This window comes from Genypterus blacodes, unplaced genomic scaffold, assembly GCF_046128005.1.
Source record: "Genypterus blacodes isolate CSIRO-AG114 ecotype Tasmania unplaced genomic scaffold, CSIRO-AGI_Gbla_v1 ptg000053l_1, whole genome shotgun sequence".
Taxonomy (NCBI): Eukaryota; Metazoa; Chordata; class Actinopteri; order Ophidiiformes; family Ophidiidae; genus Genypterus; species Genypterus blacodes.
In genome coordinates, this window is record NW_027466865.1 from 4,925,754 (window position 1) to 4,953,751 (window position 27,998).

The window sequence follows — 27,998 nt, forward strand, 5'->3', positions numbered from 1 at the left end:
TTGGGCTGTTACTTTATTTTGATCACTGAACACACACAGATACATAGTTATATATGCATCTCTCTCTCTCTCTCCCCATTTATCATCACTCTCTGGGTTTATTATAGTAAGACCACCTACACATCCACATCCATACAGTTTTCACATACCTGACTCTAAAGCCTAAACACATTAGTCAAAGAGCAATAAAATAACATAAAACATTTGTTTTATTGGTTACAAGAAAAATATACATATACACAAATCAATCTTAGACAGACTCAAACTTTGAAGACATTAACGGTTTAAATTTTCCAACTTTTCATTTCAGATAGTAAAAAAAAATGCTGAGGAATGTGACTATAGCAATTTTTAGTTTACGTTTAATTCAACTTGTCAATCGATCTCAGGTGGGTGGAGCTGTTCGTGCTTTGGCACCAGAAATGGTTAGAAGGAAACACTGTTCGCTCTGTACCCTGAAAATGCTCAAATCCACCGTGAAGAATGTTTTCTTCCCTCCCGGCTCGTCAGTAAGTGTTGACCCCACATGCTCCACCTATCCTCTGTGGATTACAATAAAAGCCTGTAGAAGAAATAAAGCACTAATTTTCTCCTCAACTCCCTGTGGTGATGCTGTTTTCTTTGACCAGACTCAAATGGAGGCGGTTTTTCCATTCCAAAATTTGAATAATGGCAGCATGTGGGTGACGGGCATCATTTTCACTTCAAGAATAAACGCGTCGCTCCTACTTTCCCTGTCAGCGAGACGCAGCACTGAAGTAAGCACAAGGGAGCTGTTCAGCGATGTTGTGATCAGCCTTTCAGAGGAACATCTCTTTGGGACCCAATTTAGATTTAACAAGTTTCCCATGGAGCTACAGGGACAGAGGGGGGGGACAGGGAGGGGGGCTTCTGTGAACACACTGCGAGGCTACCTGAGGATAATCGGGGGCTTATTAGATTGAATACAAGGAAGTCATCTCTTCTCTCATCTCTCATGAACAAGCTACGAGTGAGAATGTTTGCAACTTCTGTGCTGGAAGGATAAATAAGGAATGGATAGAGAACTTGAGATCAGGTGTTTGATGGCCATCTTCTAAAAAAAAAAAAAAAAAGGGGGGGGGGGGGGGGGGGGGGGCGAGGGAGGTTCCTTGAGGAACCCCTTCATGAATGTGCATTAAGTCATAAAAAGCGAAATTAAGTAGAAATCAGCAGTTGAATGTTGAAAGTAGACCGAGTGTCTTTAAGATGAAGCTCTGCCAACAGTCACTACATAAGGGCTACAAGAATAAAAGAAAACCTTTACCGAATCAATTAGACATCCTCAAACACAAATTAAATACATTATGTCAAAAGGTTTCAATGTGTAACGTCTCTTCTTAGTATGCATGTCTTGGTGGGAGTTTTGAAACTTATTGCTCCCATAAGGTCATTTTATGGCTTGAAGAACAGTACGATTTGGGACATTTGCATTGATTGACAGGCTATGTCACAAAAAACACCCTCGGTTCTCAATCTTGATCGTTGGGAACCACAACACTGAATTTTTCCTAGATCTGATTTAGCAGGTCTGAGTACGGCAGAGAGACATAGAAAACAGGCAGCGATGTGGGTCCCAATGATCAGGATTGAGAACATAGGCACTAAAACCTGCTGGCAGCCTCCTCACCTCCCACTATAGCTTCAACCAGCTGCTGCATTTCGGACTTTCTGATTCCAGTAACTAGCTATGTTAGCAGCAATAAACCTTAACCTGAGGCTTTAAAATGCCCCTTCAGAATCATTCAGGAACATCAATACGGAGTAACATAACAATGGACAGGTACCTATAATGTTTGTCCACTGCATTAAAGGGTTTCCAAAAACAATAATAAACTCAGTAATGGTGTTTTCTAGACTATCTGGTTTCACAATAAATTGGTCAATGGGGAGGTAGATTTGATAGCCTTTCAATTCAGTCCCTTTATCATTTTAATTTTCTTTAGTATAGAAAAAGTTCACACATAGTGTTATAGGTTAATTCTTTTACAAAGTAATGGAGAATGAGCTGTCTATCATTAGTCTGTGCAGATTAAATTTACGTTTGAAACTGATTGCACCGATAGTAAATTGACTGTCAAATCCCTGTAAGCACAACGTACAATCAAAGCGTAAACAAAGTCATTTTCTGCTGTTATGAGACCACTGGGATGATTCAAACAGCACTCACTCTCTCTGACACTTGGCCATTTATGTCCACCTGTTAGCTATTATTTCATTAATGGATTTTGTAAACACTTTCACATCTCCATTCACATCACACACTCTACCCTCCTCTCTGAGCTGACAGGCAGCCAGTTTCTTCCCTTGACTTGGACTTGAATAAAACCAATAAACAAGATTGGACAGGTACATTAGTGCGACTTCACAGTTACAAACTGTAATCTAACAAACTCTGTTTTCTATTTATGTGTGCGGTTCTGTTACGATTCCTGTTCTGAGGTTTGGCTGTGTGAGTGGCAGGACTTAATGTTCACGCTTTTAAAAATAAGTTACAGGTTTCATCGCGCCAAGTTTATTTCTAAAATAGATGTCTGTCAAAATGATTGGCTTCTTCAAACTCCCTGCATCGCACACGCACAGTGACACAAACACACGCATGTATGGCTGTTATCTTCATCTGTCTGCCAACTTTTCCTTCCTCCTAAAGCAGACGCTCACATGCTAGGGTAGTCGAGACATCACAAGCTGCTACCAGTAGTGCCAGCGGTGTTTCAGTGCTCGTATGTGATTGGCTGTCAATCACCGATGACAACTAAATATCTGGCTGTGCACCACTGCTCAGCAGCAAGAGTCAAGCAAATGAGGGAACCGTGTTGAATATCAATATAGGGATTCCCACCTTCCCCTTTTTTTCAGGGAGAACGCATTTTAGTAAAGCTGCTCAATAATGAACAGGTCCACTTCAGCTCCTGTATGTATTAAACTGCCACTAAGCCATTACAACTCACTCAGTGTAGCTCTGGGAGGAGCTTTACTCGAGGGTTGTTCCAAAATCACTTCAATAGGTCAATAAAATGGATTCAAAGTATACCCTTAAAATCATAAACTAGACGGAGATTACGGCTTCCATGCTACTGTGAACAAGAACACAGAATCGAAAGCGGAAATGAGGCCAAAACACTTCCCACATCTTAATCAGGAAACTCTCAGAAAAGCAAAATGTGCAAAATCTCCATTGCCGAGATTAGAGGCCGCCGTAGAAGGCCAACCACAGAAATCAGACTCCTCCACTTGATAGCCTGAGAAATGAGGGCCAGTGCAACTATGGAAACAATCCCCTGGAGGAATGCTTCCATATCTTGTAATATAACATTGAATTCATACCATATTAGAGTAAGAAAGTCAAATGAAGGTCATGATTTGATACAAGAGAGATATTTCCAGTTTTCCAGTTGAGAATAAGGTTCAAGTTTAGTTTTATCTTTCCTCTTCGATTACAACTCCAGTCCAGACAAATTCAGACTCGTTCGTGGAATTCACTCAGTAGAAAGCTTTGGGTCGCTGCATTAAGTAGTGAAATAATGTTACTGCAATCTCACAAATCAAAAATGTATAGATATACTGTATATATACACATTTAATATAGCCAAACACCACATTAACACCACAGGCTGATAGGAGCCAAAGTTGAAGTGATTCTGCCAGGTGTCCATGTCTGCACACGTCAATGTATTTTCAGTCTTAGACTCATTTAGAAGCGACACCAGGGTTATTAAAGCAGGGGATGCATAAATAGTTTCATCTTAGCTCTGCGGTAACATACAGACAATGAAGCCAAAGCAAAAGCATCCATACTAAATTTCACGTCAGCGCTGTTTTCGGCGGAGCGTCATCGGCGGGCGTGTTAAGCGTGTTTAACGTGTTGCGGTTTGCATCGCGGGACATTCAAAGCTGAATCTAGTTCACCATTAACTGCCACACACACAGTAGCCGAAGAGCAGCTGTGTGACGGCCTGCTTTAAAAGCTCACACCTCGTGATTTCTAAATCTGTGGTTTGATGTCATATAATTGGGTTTTCATGAGATATCTATTTTTAATGTACATTGTACACTGTACACTGTATTCATGATTTCATTTTGGCCTTTTTGTAAAAAGCTCAGGATTCCCCGGCAATGTTCTTTCCATCCAACCTTTGTCTTGGCTGACTTAAATTAAAAATGTGGGCTGAATTCTTGTCTCAAACAGGTCCTCACTCCAGCTCCTGAAGTTCTTGTCTCTAGTAGTTCTGCAGTTCTGGGATGTTCTTGTAGAGGTCCAGTGAGTCGGGGTTGGAGAAAGCTCCTCTCTGCGTCACATCTCGCCCAGCGAGTACCTGCTTCACAGCCACCTCCACCTTCTTACCGCTAATGGTGTACTGCAGCGGGAGAGAGAGAGAGAGAAGGGCTGTTATTCAAGACGGACATGATGTTTACAACCGTAGCCGCTGACAGTGTTCATATTTCTCTTACAGGAATGTCTTTGGTCTCCAGTAAGAGGGCAGGGACGTGTCGGGCAGAGAGAGCTTTCCTGATGGCTCCTCTAATCCTCTGCACCAACTCTGGACAGAAGAGCTGACCGGGTGCCATCTTTAAAAACAAAATGACTCGCTCTTCTCCGTCCGCGCTGTACTGGGGAACGCAAAGGCTGTCTGACACTTCCTCAAAGGCCTCGACTGTAGGGGGGAGAGGGGTAAAGGGAAACAAAAGGAGAGGAGGAGGAAAGAAAAGAGAAGTTGTAAGATTGCAAAAGTGATGGGAAAGAATTCAGAGACGAGAAGCAGAAAATTGCAGCATCGGCGGCAACAAATAGAATAGACGATCATAACAAGGGTGCAAATTAAAATGAATGGATGGTATGAACGATGCATGATGCATTTTAACCTCAAATGTTCTTCTATCCTTTCTTTAACCCACACAAGGCTCACCAATGTTGTAGATCTCCGAGCTGCCAAAGCGGACGCCATTGGGGTTCAATGTCCCATCACTGCCCAAAACAAGCACAATTTCAATTTCAAGTCTTGCAAAGCCTTATTTAAGATTCCCATATGTTTCAATACAGCTTTGCATGCTAGGATTTCCTCCGAAAGGACCAGCTCAAGAACAATCCAGAAGCTTCCCCGAGGTCAGAGCAAGTATGAAGCATGATAACTGACCTTCTGCCCAGCATGACGATGCCTTTTGTCTTTGGATTGATTTTACAGTAGTCTCCATGTGCCCACACACCTGCGGAATACACATAACAGTTGAAATCATTATGGTTCTGTACAAAAGTAATGATTTGTTCATGGCTTAAAGCACACAATAGAAATGAATTTAACAATGAGGAAAGAACAGAAGACGAACATCTATAGAAAACATAAAATATTGACAGCAAAGAACCAGCACTATTCGCACTGCCGTTGTTGCTCTGTGTGTGTGCGTGTGCGTGTGTGTGTGTGTTCACCTGGATATGAGGAAAAGTACGCCTTGTGGTACTTGCTCCCGTTCTCGTCGTTCCAGAAGTGTGTAGGCTGGCAGGGGATTGGCTTCAAGCAGACCAGCTCCCCACTCTCACTCCACACAGGCTTACCTGATCAACCACACACACACACAAAGATCAAGTCGGCTGTATCAGATAGTCACACCACACATACAGACCTGGTAACACACCCATACTGCAGACACTCACCCACACACACACTGTATACTGTATAAATAACGGTAATATAATGTATCAGATACTCAGACGTGTGTGTATTTGTGTTATTACACAGCCCCGCCTCTCCTCCCTCAGGGTGGCGTTACAGGCACAGAGGCTGACAAAAATAATCCAGAGGCTTTCTTATGAAGCTTCCTTTAAATTATCCCTCAATCCACTCTCGCTTTGAGCTGCTGCAGATGCCACAGCGGGGAATCGGGTGCAGTGGAACGAGGGACCGAAATAAACGAGCGACGCAGGCGGCTTTGAAGACTCCCAGGTAGATAAAAATCACTCCTTTTTTCATACGGATAGATAAACAAGAACTTCTATTTTCCAGCAATAGCTTAAGCTCACATTCATGTCATTGCATCGACGGCCACATTGAGCATAAACTCTCCCCTTTGGATGAGGCACGGAAGGTTTGTGATGCTCATATTTATAAATAAGAATAAGAATTTGCTTACCAGAGAAAAAAAAAAAACACTTTTTTTTTTTTTTTTTCATCTCCGACCAAAAGTGGCTGACACACACACACACACAAAGAGAACACTTACCATCGCAGCTCCAGGCTTCTATGGCCATGCCAAGATTTCTCGTTTGGATCTCACCCCGATACACCGGAACTGTCGGATTCTGACCCATGAAACACGACACTATATCAGTGCCACCTGGGCAGAGAGAGATCGAGAGAGAGAGAGATAGGAGGAGGAGAGAAAGAGAGAGAGAGAGACACAGATTCAACTGGCTGATAGTGGAACACACCTTACTCACATTTACGGGCCCGGTACGTCCAAAAGGGCGTAAGCACACAAGCACCGAGAGGGGACATCCCTAACTTGTCTTTGTTGCCACGGTGACGCAGGAGGACAGAATTCATACATATTTAAATGTGTGCTGTATCAAAGTGAAAACAGTGGCATCCAGACGACGGTGAACCGGGTTCACGCCCCGCCGAGTCTACACTGACCTATATGGGGTAACGAGTTCTGCTATGTTGTAACACACCCATGAAGCTGTCATGAACATACATCTCTCTCTCATTCACTCTCACACACACACACACACACACAAGCTCTTCATCCACTCCACCATTCATTTGTCTCTTTCGTACCTTCCAATCATGCACTATTTCTGACATGTTCTATTTATCTACCCGCCCGTCGCTCTGTCGCCCCCTCCCGCTCCCTGTTTCCGCTTCATCCATCCATCTTGCTCACTCCCCATCTCTCCTCTGCTCCTCCACCACTGCCTCCTCTCTCGCTTTTCTTCCTCCCCTCACCCCCCCGCCCCCGCGCCTCTCTCTCTCTTTCTTTCTGTCAGGTTCTTTATTGAGCTTTAATTGGCTCCCAGGAGGAAGAGGAAACATCGTATTCTGATTAAACACACATGCGTATAGTGAGGAGACGTGCAATTATTTCATTGTTACGCTCACTTTAATGGGTGGGTACACACACACACACACACACACACACACACACACACACACACACACACACACACACACACACACACACACACACACACACACACACACACACACACACACACACACACACACACACACACACACACACACACACACACACACACACACACACACACACACACACACACACACACACACACACACACACACACCTATATTTTTAGCCTCAAACTATTGTTGCTTTCTAGGGCCCATCCCAAGTATTTGGGTATTTGTATGAATTGTTTGTATACATAATACATAAGGGGGTAAGTTATCACACAGAGAAGAGAAGACAAGACAAGACAAGGAGCACTAAGTCAGAAAATAAGTGCAGTGACATATGGATGGTCAGGTGGAGGTATATTGGGATGGAGGGATTCCAGCAGCGAAAGTGTTAAAATCTCCCAATGAGGAACGACGGGGGTCTGACATCCCTGCCGATGAGTATAATATCAGACATACACACACACACACCCCCATCACATATGTCACTGTGACCACATATGTTGCGATAAATCCTAGGAACACACACATACACACGCAGCGTGTTGACCTTGGGGGTCAAGGTTAGGTCGGTTGGCAGCCAATAGGGTTGGATACTGCTGTTGCCCTTGGCTACAAGGAGGAAACTGAGTGGGGTAAGACCTGCTGCTCTGCGGGACTAACACATGGGCACATAACATGCGTGTCCCCCACAGACAGACATACAAACACACACATGCACGCGCACCCACACACCAAGTGGAGCTTGGTCATGGTCACGTCAGCTGAACTCTTGGACACTGACCACTGAAGCACAGTGATTAGAGGCTTAGAGACTATTACATGATTCTCTGTTTACATTGTGTAACAGAAAAGTGGCAGCTCTAATGCTGCTTTCAGGCTGCTCATCAGAAAGAGGTTAATGCCAAAAGTTTTGTTCTTTTATGTAAAGTAAATAATGACATGGAAAGGATTCCGGCATCGTCTGTTCTGCGGGAACGAGAACAGAATGTCTGGAAGTTCTGACTTTGATTTTATATGCAACACAAATAACCAGAGTAAAAATAAATAGATGTAAGCTCAGCTCCCACTCTCACCTTTCTGTCTACGTCTCTCTCACACTCCTGATTTCTTCCTCGTGGCTGACATTTCAGTCAAGATTCGTGCATCTAGTCTGTCCGCCTGAGTTATGTGTGTATGTATGTGTGTGTGTGTGTGTGTGTGTGTGTGTGTTTGTGTGTGTATGGTTGTGTGAATGCGGTGGGTCTGTGCGTGTGTGCCCTTCCGAGGTTGTCATTCACAGGGGTGTGGGGTTTTTGTTAGTACGTGCTTGTGCGACGCTCAAAGCTACAGTGCTATGTGTGTGTGTGTGTGTGTGTGTGTGTGTGTGTGTGTGTGTGTGTGTGTGTGTGTGTGTGTGTGTGTGTAATCTGTCATTCACCGAGGCTGTGCTAAATGTTAAATGTTTCAGGATTCACTTAGGGAGACGGATCGCATTCTACTGGCCTGTCAGCACAACAATGGGCTGAGGAGGGCCGTCTTGTGTGTGCCTGTGTGTGTCTGTGTGTGTGTGTGTGTGTGTGTGTAGGTAGTTGGTTCTTTACAGTTTGACAGATGATTCAAGCTGCCTTTGTGTAGAATTTGTCCCCTTGGTTGGAAGCAAGATATTGGAAATTGTCAAAGCGCATTAAGCCAAGGTCAGGATTTGCAATTACAGCCCTGATTTTACGTCGGCAGAATCACGCTCGCCTCTGTGAGCTGTTCAAAGATGTGCCCCTCACGTCTTGCAAAGCTAAACATCTGCACTGTCACATAACATGTGTTGTGACCGGTAGTGACAGCAGCCACAATGTTCTTGTAAAGACGGACTGAAGCAGAAGACAATCTAAGGTTTTCCTAATCAAGCTTTTGACTTCAAACTAAACAAAAGAGTCTCTGTAAGTGGCTATGAGCTATTCAGTAAAGGAATAATATATACGCCTATATTTACATCATCCTCAAGCAACATTAATACCTTTGCATGTGCTAGAATATGAAATTCACGGGTGCTCACCTGAGATGGAACCCAGCAGGACGTTGCTCTTGATGCACTGGTAGACGTAATCGTAGCTCTGCGGTTTGAGAGGAGAGCCGGTGGACAGGATGGTGTGGAGCGACTGGAGGTTGTGTGTTTCAGCTGCGCAAGAGACGGAGACAAAGACACAAATCAGAGAAAGACATACTGGGAGGAGAGGGACACAGCTTGGACACACCTGGGCTACCTGCACGTTGGGTTTAATCTCACCCTGGTGTGACATAGGTCAGCAAAGGATCGAAAGGATTTAATGAAATAAAAGCTAAAAAATAACCAATATTTACTTGGAGGCACTATAACACTTGAACTCTGACAACAGAACAGCAAAGGGACAAGATGTACACTTTGAAGGTCTTTGTACTCTATACTACAAGACTAAAAGCAATGTCAATCTGATCCTATGATTTCAGGGCCCATTCTGTGTGTGTGTGAGTGAGTGTGAGTGTGAGTGTGTGAGTGTGAGTGTGTGAGTGTGAGTGTGTGTGTGAGTGTGTGTGTGTGTCAGCGTCACAATTAACTCACAAGGTTTCAGGTTCCTCTCTTGCAGCACAGACAACCACTTGGCCCCAGTACCAAAGATGGTAATGCTGTCAGGAGACAAAGAGACAGAGAGACAAAATGACTTTTCTCTCATGTATAAATGGATCAGCGAAGCATCTTTTCCTGCTTTTTTCAACAGGAAAAAAAATCCAAATTTGAATGACTGACTGACTGACTGACTGACTGACTGAGTCCACAGCACCAGTGGAGTCAGTCAGCGAGCAACAGTGCCCTGGTTGTATTGCGGCGCTCCTGCGTGAATGTAAAGTGAGCCGATGCTGACACACGGCGTACATGCTCAGTCAAGCTTCCCTGGATACACAGAAAAAGCCAGAGCAGAGCATCACAGAGAAAACCCGGAGTAGAGAACAATCAGTCAGGCATGAGGGGACAATATGGCTCCCTTTGAGACACTCCACCAGGAAACAGTTCACAGGGGAATCCACCGACAGGACCATTGCATACATCACTCCTGATATGGAATGACTCGAAAGCCGGAGTTTCCTCTGTGCGACTGGAAAGCGACTTGACAGATGACAACGGTTGGAGGAGATGTGGAACGCGAGAAGTGACAAAACGTCGCTTCTTCTCTTCCACTGCCCATTTAATTCTAAAACAAAAGGCTTATTCTAAAAAAGGGAAAAGAAAATGAATGGGTGTGTCCTCGTCTCAGCCTGAGTCTTCCTGTCTTTTTGTGCTCGTGTTTGTGGACATCAGATCAATCAAACACCTCCTCTAGTCTTTCTTCTGTGGCCGCGTCTTGTTCATCAAAACGTGAAAAGAACGCTGTCTCTGCGACACAAAACAACTGTCTGACGCTCGCACGGTCAATAAGAAGCAATCGGTTGACGGTGAAGGGTGTGATTCAGTCTAGGAGGTTCAAATCGATTAGTGGAAATAGAAGTAGTTAGGGTGACGCAAAATGAGTGTGTGAGTGTATGTGTGTGTGTGTGTGTGTGTGTGTGTGTGTGTGTGTGTGTGTGTGTGATGAGGTAAAAGGACAAAGGTCTCAATAAGTCACAGAGAATCTCAGATTTGATAAAGTGATGAAAAAACTGATATCCATATTAAAAAGGACAAAAGGCTGTTTCGCTCGTCTGTCCACATTTAACAATTTCCAAACATTCACAAGTAGAGATAACGAAAACACACACTTAGACACACACTTCAGAATCATGTACGACCCCCCATCTACAGCTGGATCCGGTCATTGATGGCTACCATGGAAACGGCCGCTCTATTCTGATTGGAGGCAGGTGGCCAGGTATGGCTGCTAATTAGATGTTTAGCATGGAAGGTGCAGGAGAAGCTGTGAGTCTTGGCAAGGGTGTGTGCCTGCGTGTGGATACGTGTGTGTGTGTGTGTCTACCTGTTTCAAGGGAGATGCGTTTACTAGAAGCTACAACATTAATGCAATGAGAGACACTGGGAGCGAATCAGGAACAAGAACGCGGTGGCACATTTGCTAAAGCACTCCTGCAGGTTTGCTCCACCCAAAGAGGAATTGTACAACTAAAATGTAGTAAAATAACGAATTTATTACAGCTATTCTAATAATATTCATTAGTTACTGTTTTACAGCACACGTATAGTTGATTGAATGTGCTACACACAGCTAAAACAAAACACGTAAAGGGACGAATAAGTGAAAACATCTTTCCAGAAGAATGAGTCTCTGGTCTTCACAGCGTGAAGCCAAAGGGATATTCTGAGATGGTTGTTATGCTTACGTGTCTAAAATTGTAACTGTAGCTGTCAGGATGGAGCAAAGCGCAATTCTTAGTGAAAATAATTGAGAGTTTTACTTGGCATTAGTGCAACAGAACATTTTTATAGAGGGTACAAGACAGAAGGAGTGTGTTTTTCTGACACATGCCAGCCCTGCACATAAGGGACAGATGATGGGGAGGAAGAAGAAGAAAAGAAGATTCTCTGGAGGAAACAGAGGAGCCTAAAGCCTCTTTCCACACATGGAGCCTGTCATGAGTATGAATGTTGTAACCTTATGCTGGCTTTACCCGGGGGGGTGTGGAGCTGTGTGTGTGTATGTGGGGGGGGCATACTGTCGTAGTCATCCGAGCGTTATTTCTTTCAGTCCGTAGCCAAGAGGTCTGAAACACGTCATGAACTTCCGGGCAAACCGGTTTTATAGATAGTTTATAGGTTGTAGCAGAAGTCAAATTGTGCCATTTTGGTGTTAATTTGACTTGTTGTCTGACCTTTGTCACCGTCCTTCTTTGGTCGCAACAGTGTTCAATGTTCATCCACAGAATGTTCAATCTAATCTGTGGCAGCGCGAATTGACACCATATGTGTTGACATTAAGATGAACAAATTAATCACCACCATCCTGAGCATTTTAATTCCACATTGTTGCATTTTGAATACTTGTTGATAGGATTTGAGGATAGAATTTCATCATTATCATCATCATCTTCATCATCACAGGGTGTGTAAACCATCAAAGACAACACACCCATCAAATGCAAACAAATAACAATTTGAAGTCTCTCCAAGAGTGTTTCTTCAAAACAACACGAGTAATTGTTTTGTGCAGTACAATGACCAGTCAACAGCTATTCTAAAAACCATTTGTTAAGTGGTGTGAAAAAAGGTTCATAATTTACTCATACAAATGACTAATCAATTAAAATGTTTAACTATAATCTCCACAATGTTGAATAACCTCCATCTATCTTTCCCCCGCTTCCTTGATTTCTTTTATGGGTAATTTTCCCGGAATTCTAACCGATTCCCTCAGCTGCTTCCTTTATTCTCTGTTCAATGTCGTCTTGAAACACAAGAACGTTCCCTTGCATTGGATGAATCCCGATCGTAGGTTCAACTGTGAAAGTCCTGCCTGGTACAAACCGATCGTGCTTTGACTTCAAATACTTGCAGAATTCTTTCCTTGACACTTAAGCAACAACGATTCCACAACTCCCACCTGTGTCGAATTCTCTCCTCGGTAACTGTTCTTGCTAAAGGCGATACGGCATCTTAGCTCCATTGAGGATTTGTTGAGGGCATTGATCTCTCAAAGTGTCTTACTTCTGCTGACCGCTGTACAATTCTTTTTCCTATTATTTCGTTGACTGACCGTGCCGGGCGAGCCAGAGTCACAATCAGGAGCTGCCGCATACGGCACGATCTCCAAACGTGAGCCCCTTATGGTGCAGGTGCTCCAGGGCGCATCAGCCGCGATTGTTCCAGGTTGAGGGAATTCATCATACATTTCTTGCACCCTGAGTCTTCCATATGCTCTGGGATTTGACAAAGACTAAGAGGCTGGCTTGAATAAGGCATAGAAGGTGGATTCTAAAAGACAATAGGTGTTGGGTAACTCCACAGCTTCTTCAGACATATATACACAGTAAGGGGGGGAAAGCAGCCCTGCACCCACTTTCTCCTCTATTAAATCTGAGCCAATTGTCTGCCACACACAATCACACACGCATGTATTGTTGACCATTTCTCTTCTGTCTCGCTGTCTTGGAAGCACAATAGTAAATCAATACTGGATTTACCATCTACTCTTTATAGTCGCGGTGGTGGTGAGGGAGTATTGGGACAATTACCAAAGGAAGTGCTGAAGCTGTCCTTTGTGTTAGTTGGATGTGTGCCTGTGTGAGAATTTTCACCTGAATGCCAAAAAGGAAAGGCAGCTGTAGGTAGGTGGTCATATGTCACCAAAGTTAGACACGGAATCAGATAATACTGTATGTGATCTCTTCTCGATTTTTTTTTTTGCCCATCTGATAGTGTGAACAGCTTTTGGAGCAGATGGGCAAAAGGACAAGCTTTATGTCTGCATTAGCCAGCCATGCTGGAGCTTGGCCTGGGGTTTGAGTTCACTCAAATTAACAACCTCACCATCAATCTCAATGAGAACAGGTGTAACGGCTGGCTGACCCTGCTGACTCCAAACGGCCGGCTGGGCTGAGTGCGGGACACGTCGGCGCTCTTTCACAAAGCAGCTCATTTGCTGTAATCAATCCAGAGTTCTGCGGTGTCTTTTGTTGGAAGTACAAGACAGATATCTTCCGTTATTAAATTTGGTGTGTGTGATGAAGTACCCTGTAATACGACCTGTGCGCTAATTTTTGCTTTCTGAGTTAAACGCCAACTGCAGGGAGGCACCTGTGTGCACACTGAGCAGGTACTGAGGGAGCATAATGTAATTCCCTGGACATAGGTATAAAGCTGAGTGTGCAGATATTTTTTCATTCTTATGCTCCAATTTTCACCATCAACAATAAAGAGGCAAATGCTTGCATGATATTTTAAGCTATGAAGAAAACAAATGAATAACTTTGTGTTTCAATACCAGGGGTCTTTATCAGTTACCAAAAGACATAAAGACAGAGTTTCTAAGATTGTTAATCAGGTGCAAAGGTGGAAGAGTTGAGCAGATCAGAGTAACTCGTAACTCTTACAGTGCTGCTGTGGTAAAACAAGGAAACATTTTTAGGTGGGCGCCATCGGGTCATTGCTTTGTGTGCAAGCATCAAGGGGATGTGAGTGGCTGCTGGATGCAGCGCAGAGAGCAGATGAGTAGTGTTACGTGTCCCTTTTGGAAGGTGGAAAACCAGACTTCCTGCTGCATTCTGCATCATTTAAGTGAGGTGTCAGGCAATGCTTGAGGTGCCCCACTGGATAAGAAGTGTGACTGATTTGCTTTTAAAAAATAAAGTCTTAATAGAAGACGGCCTACAAAATCTTAAATGTTTTATTATTATCCCTCCTTATTCTTAATTATTGCTTTCCTTTGACTTCTCCATGTTTTCCAGCTCCTTAATCCTCAGTAATCTATTAGCAATAATGAAGCATGTTTATTGTATGATCAATTGCTTGAGAGCGTCTATTCCCAAAGCACTGCTGTCACCACAGACATGTTTATTTATGGCTCTGATCTGTGCACGTGTGTGCAAATTGTCAAGAGGGTAAACACATGATCAACTCTGGGTCTAAGAATAAAAATGGAAATGTCAAGAGGAAAGCTCTCCACTCTGCCATCTCCTCATTTACTTGTATGTCTGTCTGTCTGTCTGTGTGTGTGTGCGTGCGTGTAATAAAAAGACAGAAAGATTATGAAATTGTACCATCATATTCAGTTGCTATGGACTGGAGTAGCATCTCTTTGTCTCCTTGACAGAGCTGCACTCGACATTCCTTGACAAGGAATCCCGTTCCCATGTATCACACTTATGAAATGATACTGAATGAATCACTGTGCATTGCAGAGGAGGCAGACCCAGAGGTTGAGAGGCAGAATATCAGTGATTTAGTACTGTGGAATGTTTCCCGTTTCTCCGGTATAGTGTGCAACGGTTATTATCACCTTAAAGTTAATTTACAGGCTGGGGAAGTTCTCCATGTGTGAGGATTGTTTTAATATTGGGCCTAATATAAGCGTATCACATTTATGAATACAAACATTGTCATTACCTTATGTACGGCTGTTCTAAGTTGTGTGTGCATTAACTCACCCCAGCTGGTCTGTTAGGTTCCACAGCACATTGGGTGTGGGCATGAGGGGCGAACCGTCATATAAAACCACTGAGGCTCCCACTGCTAGAGAAGATACCAGCCAGTTCCACATCATCCAGCCGGTCTGAGGACAGCATGCATGTACACACACATAGAGAGAAGACAGTGAACAGATATATATAATCTATCTCTAAACCAAGGGCGTATGTGCAGCCGATAGTTCATACCAACTTTCAACATTGTGTGTCATAAACCCCTCTGTCACGCAGATGTAGCATCAAAATTCTGCACTCATCATGTGTAAAATAAACATCCCACAACACAAAGGTTGCCATTTTCACCCACAGTAAACACAGTTTTTGTCTGTGTTTATCATTTAAGGAGCAAGAGTCAAGGACCAACCAATATTTACTCAAATGCTCCAACCTTCTGCTCTCGCTGCTGCTCATTAGACAAGATCTGTTTGTGTGTTTATTTTGTGAGAGTGCGTGTGTTTATTTTGCGAGAGTGTGTGTGTGTGTGTGTGTGTGTGTGTGTGTGTGTGTGTGTGTGTATCTTCGACCCGTTTTTTATATTTTCATTTTCAAGCTCTACTGAGACTTAAGTCACATCATGGGACAAGAAAAGTACAAAAGCTCTTTGTGCTACAGTTCATCAGTACATGTAGCAGCTCCACACACAACTTTATTGATCTTTGCTATTTATGATGTAGACTAGAGCAATAGTTCGAACTGAAGTCGAGCACTTGGACTTAAAGTATGACACTCCCAAAACCGATAGCTCTGGAACCTACCGTGGTGTAGTAAATGATGACATCACTGCTGATCATATTGCCATGGAGAATGTGTTCCTTCAAGTGCTGGATGAGCGTACCCTAACATGAGAGGCAAAAAGAAAAAAGACAGTGTGTATGTGAGTATGTGTGTGTGTGTGTGTGTGTGTGTGTGTCTGTGAGTGATCCTTGGCACAGTTCAGCTGCCACACCGTAGGGCTATGTCACCTCGCCGCCGTCTACATGGTTTCAGAGCCGAAGCAGAGAGCACAACAGTGCCGGAGCTAATTGGTAGAGCCGGCAAGGAATGCTACTGTCACAATACCAAATGTTTTCACCAACATATTACTGTCCACATATTGCCTGGAAAGGGAGAGCAGGGGACATAAAAGAGAGAGGCGGAGACAGAGAGGAAGACATCAGGGGCTGAGGAAGAGGAGAGGTAGGGAGTGGGAGAGGAAATGCCCACGAGCAAGAGAAGGGAAGACAATGAGTGTCTCTAGAGGACACGCTGAAAAACAAAGAGGGAGAGAGAGAATGAGGGCCAGGAGGGCAAAAGCAAAGAAAGACACAGAGGTGTGCAGGTGTGATGAACCAAAGTGTGAAAGGGTGAAATCATTCTTTGTGTTCTTTTGAACGTTCTGTGTTTGAGCCTTGAGGGATCATTTGTAGCCACGCATTCCATCCAACAATGTCGCTCGTCCTCACTGAGGTAGAGCATAGAGCATGGAAGACGTCGCCCGTCCTAATGTTTCTATATCTATGAATGGGCTACTGCTGCCATCTTGTGGCGGAGAATGGAACACAAAAACACAAGCCAATACTGGTGTGAGTTGGTACTGGGAACAATGTTAATCATTTTGTCAAGATCCATCTCAATTAGGCATTTTAGTTTCATTGTAATCCTATATTTTAGTTCATGGAGTAGACATGTGCAATTGCCATTTGAGGGTTCAGATGCGTATCTGTGTAAGCCTGTAGTCATAGTACTTTGTTTGTAGCAGTTTGGGGCATGTAAATAGAAACTAGTTTGCTTCTTACCCCAGCTGAGTGAACCATACATTTTGGAGCCCCTGTGGTGCCAGACGAGTACATGATGAATAGAGGATGACTGAATGGAAGCTGCTCAAACTCCAGCTGAGGAAACTGGTCACCCTCACCACGTCCAGATGCCAGGAAATCATCCAGAAATACACTGGAGAGATGGACAGAAAAGAGACGAGCAGGGAGTGAGAAATAAGAAAGGACTTGGTTTGATATTATCATTATGGCTGCAACAAGTGCAACTATGTGTCTGTGACTCATTCTTTTCTAAATTTGGAATTACTCGTCGATGCTCAAGAAACAAATTGGTGTAGTATTCCATCCACCGACACACCCACCTGTTGGAGATCTTGGAGAGGTCGGTGTCCTGTTTGGCACGAGCGTAAGGAATCACCACAACCTTCTTTAGGTCAGGCAGACCTGAGGCAGAGAGAGGGAGGGGTGAGAGGGAGAGAGAGAGAGAGAGAGAGAGAGAGAGAGAGAGAGAGAGAGAGAGAGATTACACAGATTACCCTTTTTTGTCACTCCCATTGACAAACCGTGAGTATGAGCGAAACATGACGGTTAATGATTCAAGATTCAAAATCAATGCTACCTTTGACAACACTGGTCAGCTTTTCCATGTGGTCGTGGGTTTTGCCATTGTAAACCACAGCAGCAACAGAGAAGATCAACTTGGGCTGGATTTGAGAAAATCTGTCAAGTACCCCCTGAAAGAGTGAGAGAGAGATTGATTATATGGTTATATACTTAGATGTAGTGCTGCTCTTATGCCACAGAGGGTGACATTAACAACAAAATCAGGGACCAAGACAACAGAAAGACCCACAGAGGAGGAGGTTTCTGAAGGATGATCTTGATAACATTTACACATATAAAGCATTTTGCTTGTGGGCCCTCAATCCCCTCTGTGCACGTGTGTGTTTCATTGACACTGTCGCTGGACCTCTAACTGAATAAGTGTGGAAACTGCACCTGTGCACTTAGATATAAAAACAAATAGTGGATATCTATGGATTAATGCTATTTTCGATACGAACTAATCTAGATAACCGAATCTAGATAAACTTACAAACAGATTTGTTTTGTGTGCCACCTGTGGCCCATAAATGGGTTTCTGGGGTGCAGACTGACAATTACTTCCAGTTATCAGCACTTAAGCCAGCTGTGACCCAGTTTAAGCCCCTGGAATAGCAATTTCTTGGGCCAATTCACCTTCTAACCTTGGTAACCAGCTTGGCACCAGTACTAAAAATACACTCACCAGGAATAAATTTGTTCCATGAATAAATCTATAAAAACATTTGCTGTTTATGTATAGGTTTAGGTTCTTGGAACTTGATCAAATAGATGGTTGCCAGATACTGGATGGAGAATTGCTGCTGATGGTTATGAAATCAGCATTATGGTAAAATACACAAACAGCTAAGCTAACAAAAGACATGCTACTTACATTCACTCCAAAATCAACAGATGTGGAACTCCAGATGGCTCCGATGCTGGCAGCGGCTAACATGGCCTCCACTGCATGGATGCCGTTGGGAAGGTAACCTACAAAGAGGCAGAGTTGTCATGTCGCAGAGAGAGAGCGAAAGAGAGAGAAAGGGACAATATAAGTAAAAGAGACAATCCACAAGATAAATAAATATATTAAAAATAATAATCTATAACATCAAATAAAAATCTTGTTGGATGAAACCTACGAATCAACTGTGTAAAATGTTGACTCTCCCTTTTAATTAAACCCCGATGTTCCTCTCTTCCTCCTCACAGCACGTAGAGACTGCATGCTTTTAAGATGTGCCTAACAGACTAAAGAAACCCTCTGGGCACATTGGGAGAGGAAGGGTCAGCAAATGCTCTTTGACCTTTTGACCTTCCAGACCAGCAAAGACCCCATGACTCAGATTACAAACTGGGTAATATCAGCACATCCTTGAATTGTGCAAAATATTGTTCCACACATTTTACATGTTTCAATCACTGTGTAAGCTCAAACGTTTGACTTGATATCGGAATTCAGAATTAATGGTAATAAGGTTAAGTTGCGAAAACAATTGTTTAGTCGGCATAGCGGACATCATAAAGGCTGTCAAGCTGTTCACTTCATTTTTTGATAGAAATGTTACCTTAAGAAAATGCTGAGACAATAATAAGTGAAGTGGATATGATGATTAAACAATACACCTTGATCATACTGGAATGCAAAATAAATATTCCTATTTCAGTATATTCAATATGTTTACAGATTTCAAGCTATGATTTAAAAAAAGATTATATAATGCTGGGAAGTGTTTTTAAGAGTTGTGCTGTTTGTAACTTTTTAAAAGCAACTATTATAAAATTTGCTGAAATCCTCATTAGATCCTGTTAGGAATCCATAAATTGAGCACTGTGTAAAAAATGTTTTGCCTCTGTAGTGCCTCCAACTCTAATTGGGACTGTAATTCAAAACCATTCAGCCCCAAAAATAGCACTGTGTATCACTGCGCACTGCGTTGTATCGACATGAGGCAGCAGGATGACCCACTCGCTGCTTTTCAGAAAGTTGCATGTCCCGTAGAAGCTTTCCACTGAATAGAATAGTTGTTTTTTTACACCCAGTTTTCCATATTTATCTCTGCCAGCAAACATTTCACTGTGTGGACTGTCGCTTTGCCTGCATGGGGTACCACGCTGTGGTGAAGATGACGTGGGAAGCAAAAACAGTGTAACAACTTTATGAAGAAAGGCTTGATTTACACAAAAATTTTAGATCCGTCAAATATTGTAACAGTTGTGAAAACTGCAGCACAGGGGAGAGTATTTCATGTTTCATTCAACCAATAAAAGGGCCTAAAAGTATACAAGGAATTGTGAAAAAAAAGTGGATGGACCAGGTGTAACATGGTAGTCCCTTTACTACTCTCAAACAGGGGGTGTGTTGATATCTTATCTAATGTGATAAGACCCAGCGAAGAAATCTGATTGGCCAATGACAAGCTACAAGGAACCTGGTAATTCCTAGAAATGATCCTGACTCATGATTTATTGTTTATATGAAGACTCCTGCTGTAACAGGAAGCCTTTCAGCATCGTCTGATGATAGATTATTGACATGCTACACTGGTTGAACCAGCAACCTTGCATAGTGTTGTGCTGGATCAGTCTAACTAGATGACAGAGTCTATGATTATTTCAAAAATCTGCCCTGAGGCTATTATGAATCATAATTTTGCTATGCTGCAATAATTCAAATCACTGTGTAGAGTTGTGCAGTTGATTTGTTTATAAACAGCTGAATAAATGTTAAAATGCCCTACAGGATGTTCATGTGTATTTCACTACTGTATTTATGAAATCATTGTAAATTCCCAAGAACCACTTGAGTTCAGTCTATGTCTGGGTGCAATACCAATTCATTACAGGAACTCTGAAACTAGATTCTTGCATTTAATTGTTAAGGTTAAGAATTGAAGTTGATTTTAGCCCTTGTTTTGTGAGTGAGTGAGTGAGCGAGAGTGAGAGAGAGAGAGAGACAAAGATTAGAAGATTAGAAGGTCAGTGGGCTTCCAGGTCAACCAGCTAATGTGTCTGAAATGAACTTCCCTAATAGCAGGATAATCCACTGCACACATACACACATGCAGACAAAAAAAGAGACAGACAAAAATTACAATTTTTCACTTTAGATGAACAGGAGAGGAGATGATCTCATCCAAACACAGAGCTAAATGAGTGTTACTCCAGTCCATAGTCCAACACTAAGACACTATATTATGACAGGTTGGCTGCTGGGACAAATTTCTAAGTCATCTGGGTGGAGTCATAAGGTTGTGTCTTTGAAACGCCACGTGGTGAAACACAAGACACCTAAGACAAAGAGGGGAATTCTTAGTGACATCACAGTCACTTATCAACGTCATGCTTAATATGTTCCACTAGAATAATAATCAATGTGTCGCTCATGCATGAAGCTTCTCTGACGTAAATTAGAGCAATGGGGGAACCTAACCCATACGTAATTGTGAATGGTGTGCCAGGTGGAACAGGACTTTATACAGGGCACTTTATACTGCTTTCTCTGGTATCAAATCAGGAAATGAAATCAAAATGGTATGCAAACACTTTGTATGAGTCAGGTGCAGCTATGCTACAATGCGAGTTAAGATCAAAGCTCTCCATAGATGAAGCAATTTATCAACTGATGAATGGCTTTCCCAACATGCAAATGAGGAATTATAGAGGCATGGCCTCTTTCAAAGCAAATGCAGGTGTTTATGAATAAGGGAACCCTGGTGCTTGATACAATTTGCCCTTCACAGCACTTTAGATCGGACTGAAATCACCCAAAATCTCTAAACAAACCATCCCTGATGTTTTATTTATTCCTCCTAAAATGTCTTAGTCGTTTTCTGATAATTTAACCGTTCTAGGTTTTTGATTTGACATTTCTATCCTTCTATGAGCTGAACTGTTGTACTGAAGCTGCTGGGTGGCAAAGGAAAATTTATATTACAAAAGCCTGTTAAAGAAAAGCCTGATGTTCATAGAGATGATTGACAGAAAGGGAAAGCCAGCATATTAATGTTACCGTGCGTGTGCGTGAGTGCGTGTGCGTGTGCGTGTGTGTGCCTGTGTGTGTGTGTGTTGGCTCACGTACTGCTATAAAGCAAGGCTGGTTTCATTAGCTAAGTGCTTATATATCTTCTGGATAACGGACACTGACAAGACATTTCAGTTACAAAGTGGGGACAAGGTCATCAACGAAATGAGCTCAACTACAGGAGACCATTCTCTTTCCCTCTCCCTCTCCTCCCCATCTCTCTCAGGAGGGAGGGTGGGTTACAGAGGTGTGGAATCTGTCCTTCTGCTCGCTCCCCCTTCTCTATCACGCTCTCCATTACACCTCTACTTCCAGTTCTGCTTCTGTCTAATAAGAGTCCCAGAGTGATCAAGTCATTTTGTTAATGGATCTCCCTGTTGTAATATCTTTCCCTGTCTGAAAAAACACAGCCGCACCCTCATGGGCAGAGTAGCTTGTGAGCTGCCGTACCTTTAAACATTTCTTCCAGGGCATCTTGACTTACTGCAAGCACAGCTGCAGGAGTTGGAGGTTTTGCATGCCAGCCAGAAAGTCAACAGCCATCCATTCATAAAAACATTTTTTGTTTGCTGATTCTAACTACTCTTTATTTGATTTGAGTTTTTCAATTTCAGTTTGTCACTGAAGTGGTGTCCATGGAATGTATATTTTTCTCATTTATATAAACATAAAATCTATGGGAACGCAAGTTCAACCTTTCCCTCATATTGCCCTCTTCGGTACCCCATCTGACTCACGCCAATTTAACACCTCACAAAAGGAAATGGTCATGTTCACCTCTCTGCTTGCAAGACACCGCCTTCTCTTGCGTTGGAAATCCCTCAGACCTCCCTCTATTTTTCGCAATGGCTGAGGGATATGACGGACTTTCTTAAACTCAAGAAAATCAAGCACACCATGAGGGGCCACACTGATAAGTTCTATCAGAGATGGCAACCATTTCTCTCTTCACAGGTCTACAGGCTATGCCAGACCAGTGACTGAAAACCTGAACACCGAACCGTTCCTTTTTATTTATTTTTTCCTTTTTATTTTACATCCAAGGCGGGCCAGGACGGGGTTGTATGGATGCGGGGTTGTGTGATTGCGGGGTTGGGATGGGTTTCTGGGTGGGATGTCCTCTCTCTGGCTTTTATGTTTCTCTCTTCTCTTCTCTGCTCTTTACCACAGCCGATGATGTGTTTTGTAGTAGCCTACATTGCTGTTTGACATCATCCTGTAAAAACTGTATACCCTATGAGATCATCGCATCAACATCACTGATACCATCCGCGATTCTGCGTCTAAAGTTCTGTGCCATGTTCTCATAACCTCCAGCGGCCATGGCTTCCTGCTGTTTCAACTTCAATCTACTTGTACCTCATATTGCCTATTTTACCTCAGGTTCTAAGAAAAAAGTTAAACAACAACAACAATAATAATAATAACACACCCATCTCTCTTTCTCTCTCTCTCCTTTTCCCTCCTTTTCTGTATAAAAATGTAACTCCAAAATGTTCAATAACTGTATGTGCACGTCATGTAAACTGTTCAATAAAAACAAATAGGAAAATTCTATACATTTATACATGTATCTATGTTTTGTTATGATGATGAGTTCTATTCTTCATAATGCATGATGTGCATGTTCCTCCTCAAAGACTGAAGTGTTCAGACACCCAAGGAGCTACAGACACTACAGTAACAAAGCCTCTGATACAGTCACAGCTCGATACAAATTGGAAACAATAGTTGGAAACATGCTGCCGATATGTAATGTGAAACAGATGGCGATACACAAGTCCTGACACCAGGCGGACATTAAATGTTTGTGTGTAAGGGCTCCTGTTTAAATGTGTGTTTTAAGGTCCTTCATTGAAGAGCTGGTAAGCAGCTGTGGAGCACCTGAGCCCAGTGCGCCCAAGGAGACGCAAACCCAAATGATCAGTTTGCATCTCTCCCTCTCTCCCTCAGCCTGCACTACTCATTCACTCGCACCACTGACATTACCGGGTTGCAAAACTCATTTTATGTTATTAAATACAACCTTTTAACGATATGTTGTTATCACAGTACACTTTTTTGCCTCTCATGTGCAACATTTACATTTGAATTTGTTTGTTCTTTGTTGTTTTTTGTATTGTGCTTGACAGTAACTGTATATTGTCAAAGCTGCAACACTTGATATTTGCAGGAGAAGCCCTTAAAGACACACTGCCCATTGCCCGTTTTCACTAAGCGTGCACAGTGGTGCTGGGACAGGGGAAAGCAGAAAAAAGACCTATGTAGGATTCCAATAAACATAAGTAGGATGTTTTACTGATTGAAGTCCGATTTCGTAAGACTGCATAAGAGGGAACTCACTCTTTGTCTTCCTCTAAACTGATTAAACAAATTACTTTTGAACAGTCAATAATATTGTGGATGGGTGTGTCCTTTTTAATGGCGCCAATGATAATGTCATCTTCTTCACTGTGTCTGAGAGATGTTTCTGTCTCAGAGGTCTGAGGTCTGGCTTTCTGTTTGACAACAGTGTGTGTAACTGAAGCCCTGACAGGAGAGCAAACAGCTCAATAAACAATCTGGACGAGACGCAACAACTGGGAAAGAGACAACAATTCTCCTAAATTGTTTCTTAAAGTTGAACTGTTAATCACGGCAGATTCTCCATTTTACCGCATACGTTTCCATTTCTAAGTGCCAATGTGTACATGTATATGAAGGCAGGGAGGGAGTTGCCTAGAAAGAACATCAACTCACTCAACCAGTCTTCCCTGGATAAATATGAACATTGACAACATAAATGAATGGTGACATTGAGAACGATGTGCTACTTGTGCCTCCACACCACCACAGACATAAACACACACAGCCTGTATCCAACACACAGGCCACACACATGAGAACGAAAGAAGGAGCACGAGGACAGGAGACGATGAAGGAGATAGGAGGACGGGAAATAAAGGATGAGGGGAGAACAGGAAACGCAGCCTCTGTCCTTTATTACAGATTTGGGAGATTTACCTTCGTAGGGAGACTTTCCTTTGACTCTTGGCTGGTAAAGAATAAACACAAAATGGACTCACCTACTACTCTGTCTCCTGTCTGGATGCCCATCTTCCTCATGGCGGCAGCAAACAGAGCCACGTCACGCCTCAGCTCCCCGAACGTCACCTTCGCAATCTCGTCATTTGCCTCCGCTGAGAGATGGAGAGAAAATGAGAAACACAAGACAAATACACTCAGCCACCCCTTTCAAAAACAGATCAAAGATGTCTGCAAACATCACAAATAATTTTTTTTAGTTTTTGACGTACTTTGTGAACGGCGTTTGGGTTTATGGGTTGGGTAGACAATTGGAGAAATGGAAAAGAGTCACGATGAAAACAAAGCTGCAGAACGTCAAGGAGAGATACGGAGACGGAGGTGGACACAAATAGAGACAGAGGGACGTAGAGGAGCCAGGGCCAGGATTAGTATCTGTGTCTCTCTAAGTAATAGCTTACTGACATTCACAGGAGCTCCACAGCATTGTGACTGATGGGCCGTCTCATAATTACATTACAGTTCCTAGGGGAGGGTGTAGTGTGTGTGTGTGTGTGTGTACAGCAGTACTCTCTCACACACACAGAGCGATAAAGAAGGCCCGATCCATTAGTATATGAGGGTCCTGAGAGGTGGAGCAGGGAGCACATGCTCATCTAATAAAGTGACGTTTACAGGCGTTCACTCACTGCAGCATCCTTCCTGCTCCCTGCATCTCTGCTTAAGGAATCTAAAATTTATAAACCTCAATACATTTGACTCGCTTTCTTTGATATCTGTGTTCAACTGCAGAGAGAAGGTTTGGAAATGAGACGGCAAGAAAGCAGGATGGGTGTGGCTTAGATGTTTGTCTGTGTTGCGTAACGTGCCATATGTAATTTAATGAGCAGAGCCTGTAATTAACACCAACGGCATGAAGAATTTGTTTGTGTAATGAAACACTGTATCACATTTATCGTATACATCATTCTGTATATTGTCCAGCTGTACTCACTACGCTGCATACTTACTGGCAGCATACAGAGCTACTTTGTCCTGATCTGCGTGTTTGAGCAGGTTCTCGGCGTAGTTGAGTCGAGCGCCTTTAAACCACTCAGGGACATCGGAGATGCGTTTCGATACATCCACCACCTAGGATACACATACACACAAACAATACACACAACACAGCTTGTGACACACTCAGAGACTGTGTTTGGTCTGGATCAAATTACCCGAGGAACTTTCTCATAGTTACAATATGGTTTTAGCCACAACAAAAGCATGCAAAAAAGATCAAATCAAATATAGCGATGCCATCAGCCCTTGTCGATGATCTGGAGGAAGCAGGGATTTCAGAGCAATAAGCACTTAAAACTGAGAGCCTCTCATTACTGTTGTTTTGTACAATAATCAGATATGTGCGTCTAATGCGGTGGACTTATTAGGTGTAACTGACAGCTAATGGGTGTTACCAGGAAAACATAAGAAGAAATCAGTACTGGTTTATAAAAAGCAGGGTAACAATAGGAAGCAGTGTAAACTATCCTACCGTGCATCACTCTTGTGTGACTTATTTGGGTGATTGACAGGTTTATTGTGTCCTTATCTCTCTACGGAATGAATGCTATGAAGAGCTTCAAGCTTTGGATAAACCTCTGGAGTTTTAAGTGTCCGTTTGTCTGCGTTATACAAAATGTTTTGTCTTCGTGGCAGGCTTGTGACGTGGAAGGTGATATCCATGTGTACAGTTAGGGAGTGTTAATGACATAATCTAAAACAACATGGAAACATTTACTACCGCATTCACACCCTTCTGAATGACAACATCCTGAAGCTGAGCAGTGAAGCCAAGAAGGCAAACAGTGGATTCAATAAGGAACAAATGACCCAACACACTTCCAATAAAACACAATTCAAAATCCTTCCTTATGCTATTGGACTATTAAAAGAGATTAAATATTCTATTCTATACTCTATCTTGTGTAATGTTCTTACTCTGGTGTTTAGGTTACAGTGGACAAAAAGAGTGACACACACAAACACAGACACACACTCACCTCATCGTATGTTTGGGAGCTGACAACTCCACAGAAGCGCCACACCTCCACCCAGAACTCAGGGTAGTTCTCTACCGACCACTGGTACAGGTCGTTGTAGTTCGCTGGAGGAGGGAGAGGGAAGTGATAATAACCACATCAACGCTTTGATCAACACTAAAGTAGATGGTGGAGAATAACAATCTAATGACCTGAGTTAATATATGCGCACTACTATCCTGCTTTGACTAATTACAGGTCAAGTGTTACAGGACAAGTGTTTTTCCGCATCAGATATGCAAATGCCCCTCTTTAGCTGTTTATCTTCCCCCACATTCATTTTATATCTATAGATTCAAATCAATATTTACCATTTTACATAATTCTCACAGTGAATGCAACAGTAGAATTAAGTCGACTATGTTCATCAACATGAGCAGCAGCAGGTCAGAGTGACCTGTCAACATAATTTACAACCAGGTTTGTCTCCTCCCCCCCCCCCCCACTGCTTTGATTTATCACATTTTCAAGATGTATTCAAAGATCGAATCAACTCAATAGTGCAACTGGTGTTTAAACTGATTAATCTGCTATTGATGCAGATAAATACAGCTGCATCAACAGGTAGAGCAGGTAGAAACAGAAACTCCTGCTCTCATCTTTCCACAATTACGTAACTCTCTCTCTCTCTCTCTTCCCCTCCCCTCTCTCTCTCTCTCTCTCTCTCTCTCTCTCTCTCTCTGTAATAACCAGTCAGGTTTGTCAGTATTCTACCCCATGATTGTACATTGATTTACCTCAGCAACAAACACACGCACACAAACACACACTAAAACATAGGCTGCTGTGTGTTTCTCTACCGGCCTAACAGCTCTGGAGGCGCACACTCCTCCGCCTTGTTCCATTGTGCGCTGCAGAGAGAAGCGTTACATGCAGGGGAGCAGAGTTCACAAAGGCTCGGCGGGTCTCCTCCTGTCCACTCACCCAGATTAAGCCCGTAGTCCTTGTTCACCTGCGTCCTGAACCTGTCCATCTGTGTGTTCTTCTTGGAGTCCGGGTACCATAACACCTTGCACTCCATATCCATGATCTTCTCACTCTTCCCTTCCGTATCTTTAGACATATTTGCTTCGTCGGCTTCCAACACAGGTTAGTGCGTTTCCCGAGCGCAGGTATGTTAAGCGGCAGCAGCCCGTGAGATTAGCGTTCGAGTGTGTCACGGAGGAGACACTGGTTGAGATGATTTGTGGATTACCGTGCGAGGCGGCCGGGGGGAGCGCACTGTCTGTCGGGGCAAGCATGGAGCTGAGACGATATCCAC

At 43.0% G+C, this 27,998-nt stretch overlaps 1 protein-coding gene across 1 annotated transcript; it reads right to left on the minus strand.

The window, feature by feature from the left end:
* aacs (acetoacetyl-CoA synthetase) lies at window positions 1-27,997 on the minus strand. Its single transcript, XM_076150783.1, has 18 exons — window positions 27,662-27,997; window positions 26,699-26,802; window positions 25,670-25,790; window positions 24,701-24,814; window positions 18,504-18,601; window positions 17,646-17,760; window positions 17,389-17,470; window positions 17,048-17,201; window positions 16,028-16,108; window positions 15,234-15,358; window positions 9,727-9,791; window positions 9,184-9,306; window positions 6,235-6,348; window positions 5,444-5,569; window positions 5,154-5,223; window positions 4,926-4,984; window positions 4,471-4,673; window positions 1-4,376 (listed from the first exon to the last, which is right to left on the minus strand). The coding sequence occupies exons 1-18, from the start codon at window positions 27,798-27,800 to the stop codon at window positions 4,239-4,241; spliced, it is 2,031 nt and encodes a 676-aa protein (XP_076006898.1). The 5' UTR covers window positions 27,801-27,997; the 3' UTR covers window positions 1-4,238.
* Between the last annotated feature and the right edge of the window lies 1 nt (window position 27,998).

Bases quoted from the DNA above. Each gene is read 5' to 3' on its own strand.
- aacs (XM_076150783.1), bottom strand. From the start codon at position 27,800: ATGTCTAAAGATACGGAAGGGAAGAGTGAGAAGATCATGGATATGGAG. The intron at 17,761-18,503 runs GTAAGTAGCATG...TCACTCTTTCAG, and splicing joins CTGTTGATTTTGGAGTGAAT to GGGGTACTTGACAGATTTTC. The intron at 17,202-17,388 runs GTGGGTGTGTCG...CCATCTCTCCAG, and splicing joins CTCTCCAAGATCTCCAACAG to TGTATTTCTGGATGATTTCC.